The following is a 16,563-nucleotide window of genomic DNA, read 5'->3' as shown; positions in this document are numbered from 1 at the left end:
ATGGGATTCTTGAACCTCAGGACTGTGAGTTCAAGCCCCACACTGGGCATAAAGCTTACTTAAAAAAATTTAAAAAAAATTCATTTACAGACCTTCCAGAGCCCTCATTTTAGTGAAAGGAAAGCTAAAACCACATGTATCTACATAACCCCCAAATTCACCGCCTAGGAGGCTATAAATGCTAAATTTAAACACTCATCTCTCTGGAGGTCTTCTCAGTAACTCTTTTTCAATCAGATGATAAAGTGCTTCTCCTAATTTGTACTTTTAAATTCCAAAAGGCTAATTTTAGTAGCAATACTAATTTGAAGAAATAAAAGCATCTTTCCTAAAAACCCTTTTTAAAACAAAGTTCTTGGGGGGGGGATGCTCAATATACACTCACGACTGGAAAGGCAAGATACATTACCCAAAAGACGCTCAAAATAAAACAAAATTTTAGTGTTTAAAACCAATTTATCAAAACCCTTGCTTTGAACTGTGATTTACAAATCCAAGAAGATGCATGAATCCTTTCTTTAAGAGAACTTTCCCACTAAATCACTAAGAACACACCTTAGTCCAGAAAAATTCTTTTGACTTCAAGGTAACTGTCCTTTCAAATAAATCCAGCCATTTCTTTAAATTTCTCAAAAACCCACTAGTAATCGCAACTCATTACATCACAAAATTTACATTCCTTATCAAAAGGAAAACAAACTCAAACACCTTAATACTCAGCACACCACCCAGACACCAAACAACTTGAATCCTCGATTTAAACTAAGGTTTTAGACTGGAAACCCAGATCCAAAACCCAAGATTTAGGCCCTGAAAATTCTTAGCCCCCCCCCCCCAAAGATTTTATTTCTTTGGAGAGGGAGAGAGGGAAGGGGACAGGAAGAAGGAAACGGGAGCCTGAGGCGGGACTCCATCCTAGGTCGGTGGGATCATGACCTGAGTCCAAAGCAGATGCTTAACCTATTGAGCCACCTCAAAATTCTTCTCAGAAGAGTTTACTGAGACGCCAGTCTCAAGTAGTAAAAGCAAAAGGATCCATCAAAAATCTCTAGTTCACACTTATTCTCATAAGCAAAAGGTAAAAAGTTCTCACACAGCACTCCTCTTTCAAAATATTCTTATATAAGATTCACTCTACCTTTAATATTTCTATCAAAGTTTTTCTCTCTGAAGTCTTTCTAAAACTTTCATGAAATTTTAAAATTTCATTTGATGACTTAATTACTGAACCAAACTTGACAAAAATACTGTATTTCTAAAAATATGTGGACTAAAATAAATTCTCCATAAAGACACTGGGCTCAGTTTGTTAAATTGTTTCCTCTAAATGGGCTACCTCTCCGTTTTCCCCAGCTGTATCAGTTATCGTTGTGAATAAAAATTATTATGAAAACCCAAAGGGCACCTGGGTGGCACAGTTGGTTAAGCAACTGCCTTCAGCTCAGGTCATGAAGTCCTGGGATCAAGTCCCACATTGGGCTCCCAGCTCCGTGGGGAGTCTGCTTCTCCCTCTGACCACCTTCTTTCTCTCATGCTCTCTCTTACTCTCAAATAAATAAATCTTTAAAAAGATAGAAAGGAAGGAAGGAAGGGGAGGGAGAGAGGAAGGAAAACAACCCAAGAGGAAAGAAAAGTTACTAGCATAATTTATGCAAAATTCACCTCAGGTCCTTCCATGCACCCCTCCTTCCTCCTCCCAAGAACTGCCACTGGAGATCTCAGTATCACTTGTTATCCTTTAATCAAGTATCCATTTATTTACTGATTTCATCCTTTGGCCCCAGCCTACCTTCCCAGCCCAATTTGTTAGATACTAAATCTAGTAATTTAGCATTCCTGAAATCAAGATACTTCTTACAAACGGATGGCAAATCTTAGAGAACACCAGATAACCACATAGCAATCAGGGTATAAATGTCACTGTTCAAGCCTGTTCAAACTTGGTTTGCTTGAAATTTTCTGTAGCACTTGACTGCAACCTCCTGACACAATGAAGGCCAATTTTAGGAAGGATTAAGGTTTCTTACCAGAAGGTTGTTCTGTTGACACCTTCTGATAAAATCAAGAAAGCACCAGCACCAAAACTTGCAGAGTGGATGAAAATTCTTGCAAGAAAATCCTGGAGATAATAGAGAGCTCTTTTAAAGTATGCTTACACCATCAATGCTCTCCATGACACTGAGGAATATACTGTAAAAAAAAAACACTATCACCTGAATGTGAAGATGTTTTCTCCAACTTATTTTGTTTATATCTTCCATTTTATTCATGCAAGCATTTAAAAGACATCTTTCAGGGAATCCTGGATGGATGGCTCAGTTGGTGGAGCATGAGGCTCTTATCTCAGGGCTGTACTTCTGAGCCCAGCTGACTGTAGAGATTACTCAGAAGATCTTAAAAATAACGGTTATCTTTTGATAAGTATGAAATACCACTCAGATTAACTGACAACACTTCTTAGTGTCTCTCAGAACTAATACCACTTTAGATGAAATTATACAAGATCTTCCACTAACTTCCCAAATCTGTATAGAAAACTAACCTATTCCTTAGACTCTAAACCGCAATTTAAACTGTAGAGACACCTCTGTCATTGGCTCACTTTCATACCTCAAATCAAACATGTCAAAAATCAGAATCGTCTTTTGTCCTGCTTTGCACTCTACAGGTTACGATCCACTTGACAAGAGTAAAAATAAAACAAAATTGAATACAGCACAGTATATTTTAACCAGGCTTCTAAGAGAATACTGCCCAATCACTAAGGCATTCACAATGGGTAACGAACTAACTTCTCTTCCATGGATCTAGAATGGTACTAGCTAAATGAACTATACTTACAAGAATTGAGGAAATAATGCTTCTGTGTAATAATTTGAATGAGACACCCTATTATGCTAAGAAATTTAGAGGTTCCTAGCACAGATGATTGTCACTGCCCAAGTAATTTTGTACATGTCTCAATTTGCAAAAGGAATCAAAGCTTCTTAAACTAATGTATACCAAGACACTCAAGTGCCAAAAGTACTTAATGCTACTCCTCTCCCCAAAAATACCGTGAGAAATCTTCTTCCTGGTGCTCTTATATCAAGCAATGTAAATAATTAACGATTAAACATTTTATGTTATGTTCCTGGACTGCGTATTCAAGTAACAGATACATTAAGAACTCATTAGGGAAGGAAAAAAAAATCTCACTACGGTACAATAGTTTCACTGTTAAGATTAGGTCTCAGATCCACTACTTACTATGTGATAGCTAAAACAAGAGGGCTAAAGGCAGTAAGGTAAGGATAATAAAACTCCTAACTGGCTGTATTCTTGCCACAAAGCAAGTCACAATGTCCTCCTTCAAGGAGTCTCTATTTTCTTTCCGGAGCACTCCAGAGACTTTCTGGAGCAATTCTCAGGAGGCTCTATCAACCCTGAATGAGACTGAGCTTTCCTGGATGCTGGGCATCCTCCTCCTAATTCCCTCACATGCAAAAACAAAACAAAAAAACCCGAAAACAGATTGTTTTAAAAATACACATTAGTAGCACATTTGCCTAAATATTAAAAAATAATTCATAGAGTGAAGATAAAATAAATAAAAACACAAGAAAATTTAAGAAATTCTATGTATAAAGATGACACATGCTGCATTTAACCAGGACTGGAAACCCTGGAGCCCTTTTGGGAAAAAAACAGTTCACTATGTAAAAAATAAAACTTCTCTATGACCAGAGATACCAAAAAGTCGACAGGTATTAAATGAGAAGGGGCACTCAAATGAGTCCTAAGAGGTCTCAAAAAGTGACAAAAGACATTCAATAGGAAAACAGGCAAACAATTTATGGAAAAGCAAATCAAAATGCCCAACAAACATTAAAATTCACAAGAGGGAATCTAAAATCTGCAAATAAAAGTTCCACTGAGAAAACCATTTATATCCAACCGAATGGCCAAAATTAAAGATTACAGAACCCATTTTCTGGCAAGGATGTAGAGAACAGCTTTTATATTTATTGACAGAGAAAACAAGAAGGGTTAAGCCTTTTGGGAAGTAATGTTAATATTCATTAAAGCTACAAAAGAAAAGTTCCCTTCCACCAAGCTTCCCATTCTTTGAAACCTCTCCAATGGAAACAGGTATGTGGAATGGCAAAAAACTGAAAACAAAGTGTCTATGAACTGGGGAATGGCTGGATAGCATAACTCTTGCCATGAATTATGTAACCATTTAAAACTAAATTACGGGGCACCTGGGTAGCTCAGTAGGTTAAGCATCTGCCTTCAGCTCAGGTCATGATCCCAGGGTCCTGGGATTGAGCCCTATATCCGGCTCCCTGCTCAGCAGGGAGTCTGCTTCTGCTTCTGCTTCTCCCTCTACCACTGCACCTGCCCACCACCAACACCCTGCTCCTGCGTATGCATGCTTTCAAATAAGTAAATTAAAATCTTAAAAAGTTTAATTTAAAAAATATAAATAAATTACACTTCAAGGGGAAACAGCCAAAACACAATCCTATTTTATAGAGCAGTGATGGAAAAAACCCTTCATGTGTATGTATATGAATATGTACCTATGTACCATACAATTGAATGCAGAGAAAAATCTAGTAGGGTGTATACCTGGCTATAAACCCTATCTGAAATGGAGTGGGAATGAGAGAAGAGTACGTGGCAAAGGGGAGCAAGGAAAAAAAGGGAAAAACTTTACAACAAAGCAACTTCATGAATACTTAATGCCTACATGTTAAATTATACATGTGCCTACGTATGCATATTCTTTAAAGAACTGAGATAGATCCTAAAGCATTCTGTCAACCAGCACCACACATACACAGCACCACTTTGTTATCTTTTTTAATTTTTCCACCTCTAGGGATCTCAAATCTACATTCTAATCAACAAACTGGTTTGTTTGATGCCTACAACACCTACAAGATTTGAATTTTAATTTGATTCCAGTAACAAGCACAAATATTTAAGACTAATTCTACAATCAAATTTCTTAACTTCAAGCAGTACTTTTTTTGAAGACCTACACAAATCAATCTACAAGTAGAAGTCATTTCAAATCAATGGACAAATGTTCTCCAAGTGAAGTCCAGAAATTTACTGATTACGTTAGAAAAGTTACTGCATTATGGAGTAAGTTCTAACATGGGAAAAAATTCCAAGTCAACCTTCAGCATTCACTAATATTGAACATTTAACTATTCTGCGCTTTAAAAAATGACAATGAAGATATGAAGATTTCTTAAGAATGCATAAGTACCTACTAACACTTGTACATCAATGTTCTTGGCTTGTTAATTTCACATATCCAGCAGTTCTTGAAATGGAATTACGTAATGGTTCCACATAGCCACCTGAAGCTATCACGACTTTCCAGTTGCAAAGGGCTGAAGTTACCCATAGTTCTATGTATCTGTGAAGTTCTGTGACAACACCAAAACTCGACAGGGTCCACATATTAATAGCTGAAAAGAATTTTTCAACTGTGTAAATTAGAATCAGAAATGAAGTTAATTTTGAATGTATGCCATTATATTACCTAAAATTAAAAACAAATCAGTATGTCCCAAAGCCAAGAATGAGATTCAACAAACATGTACAGAAGCCCTACTATACACTAACGACACATAACAAGCCGCTGGAAAATTTAAGACTTGAAAAACATCCTATAATCTGAAAAATTTCATATAAAAGCAAAAAGTTACAAAATGGAAAGAAAAAAATTTGACTATTGATTAATAAACCCTGTAAGAAACGCAGAGATACAGAAAGCCTGAGAGTCTTGATCCTGAAGAAATCAACAGGACATGCATGCCATGTTCATCTGCCAAAAATAACTATAAACTTCATCAATTAATACTGGAAGGGACCTCTACTCATTCTCCCAAAAAAGCTTGGCAAAAAATGCTGAGGCTAAAGAAAACAAGTTAAAACAACTGATATTTAACTAAGATTCAATGCTGTCTCAGTTTTGCCACTGCTATCAGCATCTTTTAATATAAGACAAACTATAAAGTTGTATGTATAAATAATATATATGTTTGAATCAACAAAGCAATCCTTGGTTTTCATTTTGTTCTGCTTTATGAAGACTTGATATTGGAAAATTTAACAGATCAAAGTCTCTTACTACTAATAAACATCTGCCAGATAATATTCTAAAGCCTTTAAATATGCAATACTACGTGGCAAGATTACCCAGAGGTGCCTCATCATAAGAATATTTGAAAAAGGGGCGCTTGGGTGCCTCAGTGGGTTAAACCCTCTGCCTTTGGCTCTGGTCATGATCTCAGGGGCCTGGGATTGAGCCCCGCATCGCATCAGGCTCTCTGCTCAGCGGGGAGCCTGCTTCCCTTCTTCTCTGCCTGCCTCTCTGCCTACTTGTGATCTGTCAAATAAATAAATAAAATCTTTAAAAAAAAAAAAAGGAGTATTTGAAAGTTCCATATACAATGACCCTGGAATAACACAGGAGATAGGGGTACCCACCCCAACACAACTAAAAATCCACATTTAACATCTGGGCCCCCCAAAACTTAATACTAATAGCCCTACTGATGACCAGAAGCATTACCAATTACATCAACAACCTATCAACACATATATACAGTATTCTTCCAGTAAAGCCAGGAAAAAATGGTAAAATCATTGACAAAAATACATTTATACATATAAGCAGATTCATGTAGTTTAAACCTATGCTGTTAAATGGTCAAAATGCATATGCATACACAAAATCATTTCAAGTATTTCCCAAAATACTTTCTACAGCAAGCAATATGAGGCTAGCAACTGAGAATAGCATTTTTAAAAAACCGTCTAGGGGCACCTGGGGGACTCAATCCTTAAGTTTCTGCCTTTGGCTCAGGTTATGATCCCAGAATCCTGGGACTGAGCCCAAAGTTGGGCTCCTTGCTCAGCCTGCTTCTCCCTCTCCCACTCCCCCTGCTGGTGTCCCCTCTCTCACTCTCTGTCAAAAATAAATAAATAAAATCATTTAAAAGAAGGCAAAATCATTACATTGTTAATAAATAAGTGCCTAACATAAATTATAATTTGAAGGGGCGCCTGGGAGGCTCAGTGGGTAAAGCCTCTGCCTTCAGCTCAGGTCATGATCCCAGGGTCTTGGGCTAGAGCCCCACATCAGGCTCCCTGCTCAGCCTGCTTCTCTCTCTCTCTGCCTACTTGTGATCTCTCTGTCAAATAAATAAAATCTTAAAAAAATAATAATAATCTGAAGCATATACCTAGTTTTAAGATTTCTACCAGCCATATTCAAATAAGAAAAAAAGATTAACTTCAATAATAATTTTGTTTAATCCAACATATTCAAAATACTTTAACAGGTAATCCCATTTTAAAATTGTTTTACGTTCTTTTTTTTCATACTAACTCTTTGAAATCCAGTATAGGTTTTACAATTAACGCACATCTCAATTCACACTAGCACATTTCACTCGTGGCTAGTGGCTATCACATTGAATAGAACAGATTTTTATCAAGTGAAGACACAGATCAAATCACTTCTCCAAGAATCCTCCCAATCAGTTCTCTTTATTCCAACTGTATTAACACCTTATTAGGAATAGTATGTAATTAATAACTTCATAAGCCATACATTTGAACTTAAAAAAGAAAATCACTTTGAAGGAGGAAAAAAGGGCCCTGGCAGGCCGAAAGTCTCAAAGGATGAGGAAGATAATAATAATGATAAGGAAGATGAACAGCTATCCTGTAATGTGAGGAATGTGTACGTATATTTAGAAAATTGTTCTGCTAAGAATGTGTATTGAAGTGCAGCTCAGTATTAGCTTCAGTATACAACTGTTCAGACTTTTGTATGGCTGACAGGACTCTTTAAATTTAGAGAAAATATATGTATTTTTTAAACCCAGGTTGTTGGGGCACCTGGATGGTACAGTCATTATGCATCTGACTCTTGGTTTCAGCTTAGGTCATGATCTCAGGATCCTGGGATCTAGCCCAGCCCCCATCCAGCTCAGCAAGGAATCCACTTGAGATTCTCTCTCCTCCCTCTGGCCCTCCCACTCATGCATAGCTTGCTCCCTCTTAAAATAAGTAAATCTTCAAAAAATAAAAAATAAAAATGGAGATTGAAAATTTAGAAGGGCTCCTATAGTTAAGATTTTAAAGCTTCTGATGTTGAATGTTTCTAAATATTTAGCAGTTTTCTTAATTTCTTGACTTGTGTACTGTGGCACAGCAAACTTGTAGGAATTACCATCAATAGTAAATTTTCAGTTTTTTAGAATGTTGCATTTGGGGTTTTTTTGAGTATATGTATTTTAAAAAGTCATATTTTACTGAAGTCTGAAAAACCAATCTGAACCTTGAATCAGTCTATTAATTTTATGGATCTAGATTCACTTGGCCTCAGTTTCCTCAATTGCTGTTAACATTACCTCCCCTTCACTGTGATTCAGAAAACTAAATGAGATAAATTCATATAAAGTACCTGCACAGTCTAATACGTAGCCTAAGTGCTCAATAAGTAATAGCTTTCTTAGAACTAGACAGGACCTTAATCAACAGAACCTAGCAGATACTACCACTAGATAAATTGTTAAAAGCAATCAAACTGCCTAATACTTCAGATGAAAGAAAAAAAGGGACTTATGACCCCCTAGTTCAAGAATTAGGATCACTCATGGAACACGTATCACCCTTTTGACTATTAAAAAAAAAAAAAATGGGTGGCTCAACCGGTTAAGTGTATGACTTTGGCTCAACTCATGATCCCAGGATCCTGGGATGGGGATCCTGCTTCTCCCTCTCCCCATCTCTGCTTGTGTTCTCTCTCATTACCTCTCTCTTTAAAAAATGAATAAAATCTTAATACAAAACAAAACAAAAGGCACGCTAGTGTGGGGTACCAGACTGGCTCAGTCAGAAGAACATGCAAGTCTTGATCTCAGGGTCAAGAGTCTGAGTCTCATGTTGAGTGCAGAGAGAACTAAAAATAAATGAATAAAACTTACGAAAATAAAAATAAAAATAAAAACCTAGTGTGTTACATCCTTAACATTGTGGTAGAGAACTTGCTTCTTGAATTATCAAGTGTTTGCTTTGTCTTTTTTTTTTTTAAGATTTTATTTATTTGAGAGAGAGCACAAGCAGCAAGGAGGAACAGAGAGGGAGGAGGAGAAGCAGGCTCCCTGCTGAGAACGGAGCCCAAAAAGGGGCTGGATCCCAAGACTCTGCTATCATGAACTGAGCCGAAAGCACTTAACAGACTTAGCCACCCATGCACCCTGCCCTGTCTTTGTGAAAAAGTACTTATGTATATGCCCACTACTCTGAGATTTCCTTTGAAGAACCTTAATGCTATACTAAATTAGGCACTGGAAATGAGAAGCCCTCCAGTTAAATCTCATTTCAGCTCCACTGTATGTATGGATACATACATACTGTTACTGTCAGTTTCCTAGTATATAAAATGGGAATAAAAACACCTATATCATGGAGTTTTTGAAAGAACAATATCAGAAAATACCAGTATAAGCTTCATAGACTAACAAGGAACAGACACAGTAAACTATTATCTTACAAAATGCACACAGACATGTGATGTTACAAGAAACATACAAATGCATGAAAATATGGAAGAAAGCATGTTTTAAGTACATAAAGCCAAGGCCTTGACAATATATATCTCTAGGTAGATAAAATTTTTTTTTCATTTTTCTGTTTTCAGATTTTTCATACATACATATTGCTTTTATAATATAAAAATAAGATTACAAAAAAGTATAATTTATAAAAATTAAGTGACTTTTTCAGTTAAATCTTAGTTCTTTTATGTTTTTATAAAAGCACATTTTAAAACATGAATGATTAGGGCGATCTTTGGAATTCCCATGTGTGGACTCCCCATACATACAATATTGTTAAATCTTTTGCCAAAAAACAATTTTCAATTAAAAAATGTACAACTGGGGGCGCCTGGGTGGCTCAGTGGGTTAAGCCTCTGCCTTTGGCTCAGGTCATAATCCCAGGGTCCTAGGACGGAGCCCCATGTTGGGCTCTCTGCTCAGCGGGGAGCCTGCTTCCCTCTCCCCGTCTGCCTGCTGCTCTGCCTACTTGTGGTTTCTCTTTCTATCAGATAAATAGATAAAATATAAAAAAATGTACAACTGGGAATTATCTTTAAAATACGTGGAAATGTGTTTTTAACTTAACAGTGTCCCTAATATTAAAGCGGCCATCATCTATCTTTTCCTCAATTATTAATCTGCACAAAGAAATCAATATTCAGTATGAACTTTGAAAACTCAGTACTCTCAAGAAATTCCTCTACTAAAATTCTATAGATCATCATTAATTAATACTAATAAACCTACTGCATAATTGAATTATTCTCAAATTTCATTTTAATATCAAAGTAACAGGAAATTTTGGAAATACTGTATGTAGCACTCTGAAATTTGTAGTCAGTCAAAGAAATTGCAGAGCTCTGAAAACAAATCCTGTCTTTTTTTTTTTTTTTTTAACTTTTTTATTTATTTGACAGACAGGATCACAAGTAGGCAGAGAGGCAGACAGAGAGAGGGGGAAGCAGGCTCCCCGCTGAACAGAGAACCCGATGCCGGGCTCGATCCCAGGGTCCTGGGATCATGACCTGAGCCGAAGGCAGAGGCTTTAACCCACTGAGCCACCCAGGTGCCCCTGAAAGTAATCCTGTCTTCTACAGAAGGCCTGAAATTTCACTCAGCCAACTCAGAGATTACACATTTCCTCGGAACACCATGGAACGTTCCTCTATATCAGCCAGAAATTGAGGGACTTACTTTCAACCTCTACTTAAATTATATTCTGCCCATGGCTATGCAAGTTGGAATGCTATTACAAAGTCAGTATCATACATATCAGTTGCTAATCATTTTAATGACTCCAAATGGGCAGAGGGTTTTGGGGGGAATAACTGAAATGTTCTACAGTAAGGTTATGGTAATGATCACACAACTCTATAAATACACTAACAACCATAAAATGTAAATTCTTTCTTAATAAAAGCACTTCCAATGGCCAACAGTATAAACCCTAAGATGCCTCACTCTAGGTAGAAAAGGCCATAAACAAATTTGTATATAAAATTATATCCCCTATCAAGTACTTAACATCGCTTCCCAATTCCCAAAGATTTAGAAGCTGAAGAGCGAAGAGAAGCACATCAAGCTTTTACCTCCTTAACAAACTACAGATTCACTGTTTAAAAAAAAAAAAAAAATAGAAAACATAGTATTTTTTTTTAAACGATCCTAATTTTAGGTCACATCTTCTTTTAGCTTTTCACTGGTTCCAATTAATTTGTAAGAAGTTTCAGTTCCACCAGAATATCTTTAATAAATGTCTACAGAGTACTGCCTCAAGGCATAATGATACAGGCTACTAAACCCATGATTTTGAAATTCTACTGCGATTAGCATTTACAGCTGTGTCTGTATATGAGGAAAGGGAAGAAAAGAAGGAAAATCAGAATCACCTGCACACTGAAGACCACCACCGAAAGAATAAACCAAAATGTTAACAGCTGTTATTCAAAGGCAACTTTTCTTTCCAAAATGCCCTCAGTGACCACTATTATTGTTTAAATTAGAGGATTTTACTTAAAATTAAATTGCTGCTATGCTAAATGAAAGAAGCCAGACTCAAAACACTCAGCATACTCTATGAATCTACATATAGGACATTCTGGCAAAGGCAAAACTATGGGGACAGGAAAACGCTCTAGGATCTGGGGGTGAGAAGAGAAGGTGACTACAAAGGCACCTAAGAGACATTTGGGGAACCGTGGAACTCTGATCTCCATCGTGTTGGGGGTTGTTACACATGTACCAAAACTCATGTAATTATGTACCAGAAAAGGTAAATTTTACCACGTGCAAATTAATCTAAAAAACCCATGTAGTTAAAAATAATTGTGCAGTAAATCAATTTTTTTCCAAGTGAGCAAGCAGTTCCATGGGATTAAAAAATTGGGGATATGAACGAACTCAAACCCTTCATTTTACAGAAAATATATGCTCAGATATATACATGGGGATTCAGTTTACCATTACCTAACTTCAAATCCAGGGCTCCTCCCACCTCACCATTCTCGCTCTTCCAGAGTTCTGAAGACCCCAGTTTCCACAATGTGCAAGTGGATTATGGTAGGACATAAAATTCCAAACGTTCAAGTGCAATTATTTTAGCACAATGTGGCTAGGATCCCTCCCAACCTTTGCCAAAGTATACTTTTCTTTGTGAAGTAAAAATTAGTCAACTCAAAGTCTAGGTAGACTCAAACAGATCTGCACAGTAAGGATAAGGATCAACAATACTTCAGAGTTCCAAAACAAGGACATTCACTGTGAATTTGATTTAAAAAAAAAAAAAAGGGGGGAAAACAAACAAAAACCCACTCCAGAGCCCCTGGATGACTCAGTCAGTTAAGGGTCTTCCTTCAGCTCAGATCCCTGGGTCCTAGGATGGAGCCCCCTGCCGTCCTCCCTGTCTGCTTCTCCCTCTCCCTCTGCCCCCGCCCGCTGGTGCTCTCTCATTCTCAAAGTAAAATTTAAAAAAAAAAAAAAAACCAACCAAACAAAAAAATACTGTAAACAATCTTAAGACTTTCAAGCTGATAACCTTAAATAATCTTACAAAATAAAAATAAGAAATAAGTATTTTCTATAGCGATCAACACCAATACTTGACTAAAAAAGTAATGTTCTACCATCCACATGCTACGGAATGACTAAAGGCAAAAAAATTTTATTTTTCAATTTCCTAGAGGAGGGGGAAAAAAAGCAGACATCCATTACACAACTGTATCACCATACAGTGGGAATATGAAACTTTTCCACGGGGGGCAGTGTGCAAAAATGAACCTTACCTACCCTCGACAGCAAAAGTATGGCAAGCCTATTCTTTGTGCATCGTGCCACAACTGTATCTGGGCTCAGAGAAGGCAACTACTAGGTTTCAGTAAGAAGTCAATGAAGTATCTACTCAAATTTCACTTAGATCTTTTGACACCAAATATTAAATCCAGTCAAGCAAAAAGCCTCCTTTCCACCGGGCAGTCACTGTTTTTACTTTGCTGACCACCTAAGGCAACTGGTAAAAAGCTTAGGGAGATCCTTTTAGACGCCAAATGTGACTCCCCACCACGCTATCACCACGTGACAGTTAAACCAAATCCATACAGCTCATCAGTAACCTACAAAACCTACAAAACGAAAACAACACTAACAAATTACGACCACCAAATAAAATAAATCCCGTGGGACAAAAGGTAGGCCGAAATGAAACCCAGAGAGAATATATTCTGAGTACACACAATACTCCTGTATTAAGAGAGGCCCTTCATAAAAATAGCCAGGACTCTCAAACATTTGAGATCCTGGCTTACTTAGTAAGACTGACTGACAGACACAGCTGGGGAGATTTTGTATTGATCTTGTAACATACTTTTGGAGAAAAAATCAGGACAAGGAACAATTACAATGGCAAAACTAAACTGAAAGGATTTCATTTTCAGTAACGTGACACCCCCCCCCCTTACATTGGAAGCCCCGACTAAATTCCTCTACTCTCGAATTCCTCTTCTGTTTTCCAATCCCCATCCCATAATAATGCATCTCCCGGTGCAAACAAACAAAAAACCTCGTGGGGAAGAAACAAAAAGCAACAATTCTTTCCAAAAACACTGAATAACTAAAAAAATTAGTCACCTCCCCAGCAGTCTCCCTGATCGATTTCATTTTTTCAATCTTACTTTAAAGCCTTTAACTCTAGCCTTTTCTTCCGTAATAAAGGGGCTAAGGCGCCGCCCAATTTCCCAGGCCGCAAAAATATTTCAACCCGCCACCTTAGGTTCTCTAGTTTTCTCTTCGATTCAACCCTCAATTCGGAACCCGCTTCGCAGTCAGACACTAAAGTTTATTAGCCCCAGACCCTAATACAAAGGTGAATTCTTAAGATTCCGCGACGCACCCGCCCCCCCGCAAAGGGGTGGGGAGGGGTCGGAGCAGCGGGCCGAGGCGCTCCCGCTCGGCCCAGTCCGAGGGGCGGGGGAGCGGCTGTGACCACACAATCCCACCACCTCCTTTCACGACTCCCCAACCTCCCGGCGCTCAGGCCTGCTCCCAGGGAGCTCCTCGCCGCCCCGCAGCGACTCGGCTTCTTCTCACCGGCCCACCAAGGGCCGCACTAGCATCCAAAAATAAGGTTCATAAGTAGGAAAACGCAAGAGGTGTCCGACGTGTTGTTTCAAAACATAACGGAGCCCTGGCCCCCGAGACCGTTAAACCGCGCGGGTGGAGGGGGGAGAAGAGAGGAACCCAGCAGCCCCGGCTTCGGCCTGGCCGCCCTTTTCGACTCCAAACCTAACTCTTTGGGACCACCAGCCCTCCCCTAAACCTGCCTTAGCCCCCACAACACCCGACAAAGCGGCAACAGGGTCAATACCTTGTAGAAAGCCCCGTTGGAGCCGCGAACCTCCACCGTCAGCTCCGCCATGTTGGAACCGCAAAGGCCGCTGGGAAGAGATTCTAGAAACTTTCCAACCAGAGGGGAGGAGGGGGGAGGGGCGTAAAGGAGGCGGGGGAGGGGCGGGGAAAACAGGGCGGGGACTGGGATCCCCCGCCCCACACCCCTGGAGTCTCACAGTGCAACCCCGACTCTCCCCCTGGGGTCCCTCCACTCCTTACATCACTGGTCGTGGGCTCCGCCCGCCGCTGCCAACGCCCCGTTCGCCTCCCGACACAATCGCCAGACCTTTGCTTACCCGCCCCTACGTCCCCGCCCTCCAGTACCCACAGCTTCCCGGCCGAAGCCGGTGGGTACCTCCAGCCGCCCCGGCTTGAACTGCCTGGAGGCCGTCTGCCCCACGCATCGGCTCTCCGCGGCGCTCGGGCATTCTGCCTCTGAACTTCTGGCAAGCGCTGGCAGCCCCGGACTACATTCGTTACCTAGGGAAGAGCAAGTTTGGGGGCTCCAGTTGCCCACTGGCACAACCTTTGGGCGGGAGAGGGAGCTTAAAAATGTACACATTGTGTCCCCCAAATTCTTTCACCTCGCTGTTTTTTATTTAAATCGGTGGCCTTCTCTTCACTCAAATTCACAGTCCCACGCCTCCTCACACAGTTCGCTGGAGCCCTCTCCCCACCTGTTAACATTTCAACTGATTAAAGTCAGGCTTAAGTATTGAAGCTAGTTTTTTCAGACGGTTTACAACTTGCATGAGAGTTTGCGTTAATACCCATTGTTGGAAGTAGTCAGGGAAACTTGGTACTGAGCGGGACACCACGTTTTCCCCTTCGGCAACGCCTGCAAACTTCCACGAAAAGGATCAAAGCAGAATCATGTTGTATGGCTTTCTACCAAGCATTATGTCGGAGATCGTTTGAATATCTATTTTAACAATACCAAAATATTTTCCCAAAGTAAGGCCTTTGGAAAAAATGTTAAGTCTCTTTGATGTTGATGTTTTATCACCATTTTGACAGAAAAAATTCTTTTAAAAAATCTTTACTAGCGCCGTATACTCAGAAAATTGTCCATGGGTCCAGCCCTTCTGAGGACACGGGGTCCTAAAAATAATGTACAAAACGTCTCATCAACACATCTACATCTCCAAAGGTTCAGAAGGAAAACAGTCCTCAACAGTGTTCAGTATTGTTTTGCTATGTATATAAAATGATCTTTTTAAAATGTTGATTATGGTGAGGAAAATGTAAACAAACAATTCCTTCAATGAGTTAAGGCCACCATTTGTTAAGAACTTTATCTGTCCAACACTTTATATGCCATCTTATTATGATCCTTCAGAATGACAATGCCCTAGTTTGCTTTTTATTCTAACAGCTTTATTGAGATATAATTCACATAGCAGCATTTCATCCATTTAAAGTGTCCAACAGGTTTTTTAGTACATTCACAGAGCTGTGCGACTACCACCACAATCAATTTTAGAACATTTTCATCAGTCCGAAAAGAATTCCTGTACCTGTGGGCAGTCCCCATTTCACTCACGCCCAGGCTCTATGCAATCACTAACCTACTTTCTGTCTAGAGATTTGCTTAGTCCAGACATTTCATATACATGAATAAGTCATACAGTATGTGGTCTTTTATGACAGTTCTTTCAGTTAGCATAGTCTTTTCAAGATTCATCCATGTTGTAGCAGGTTACTACTACTTATTCCTTTTTATTGTCAAATATACCATTGCATGGATATGTAACATCATTCTATTAATTCATTCATCTTTTGATAGACATTGAGTTGTCTACATTTTTTTGGCTATTAGGAATCATACTGCAATGAAGATTCCTGTACAAGTTATTGTAAACAGATGTATGTTTTCATTCTCTTAGGTATATACTTAGAATTGAAATTGCTGGTTCATATTGATGCAGCAGGCTGGGACCAGCCAAGAGGGTCCTTGGCTTCATACTGGATGGAAATCAAACATGAGCTAGCAGGAGGTAAAAGCAGAGATTATTGAAGATAAAGGGAAAGCAATTAACAGAGTGAGTGTCTAGAAGACTCAGAA

The 16,563-nt window shown here is 39.0% G+C and overlaps 1 protein-coding gene across 4 annotated transcripts in view; it reads right to left on the bottom strand.

Annotated features, from left to right (window-relative positions):
- Positions 1-14,540, bottom strand: part of FXR1 (FMR1 autosomal homolog 1) — a 57,886-nt gene extending 43,346 nt beyond the window's left edge. For all 4 annotated transcript variants that reach the window (XM_044251848.1, XM_044251851.1, XM_044251849.1 and 1 more), the window contains exon 1: positions 14,476-14,540. In XM_044251848.1, coding sequence (XP_044107783.1) covers positions 14,476-14,526 — 51 coding nt within the window. In that variant the 5' untranslated portion in view covers positions 14,527-14,540. The remainder of the gene's footprint in view (positions 1-14,475) is intronic.
- Between the last annotated feature and the right edge of the window lie 2,023 nt (positions 14,541-16,563).

The sequence above is a fragment of the Neovison vison genome, chromosome 6 (assembly GCF_020171115.1).
Source record: "Neovison vison isolate M4711 chromosome 6, ASM_NN_V1, whole genome shotgun sequence".
Taxonomy (NCBI): Eukaryota; Metazoa; Chordata; class Mammalia; order Carnivora; family Mustelidae; genus Neogale; species Neogale vison.
The sequence above is the reverse complement of the archived record's forward strand: the minus strand, read 5'-3'. Positions and strand labels throughout refer to the sequence as shown.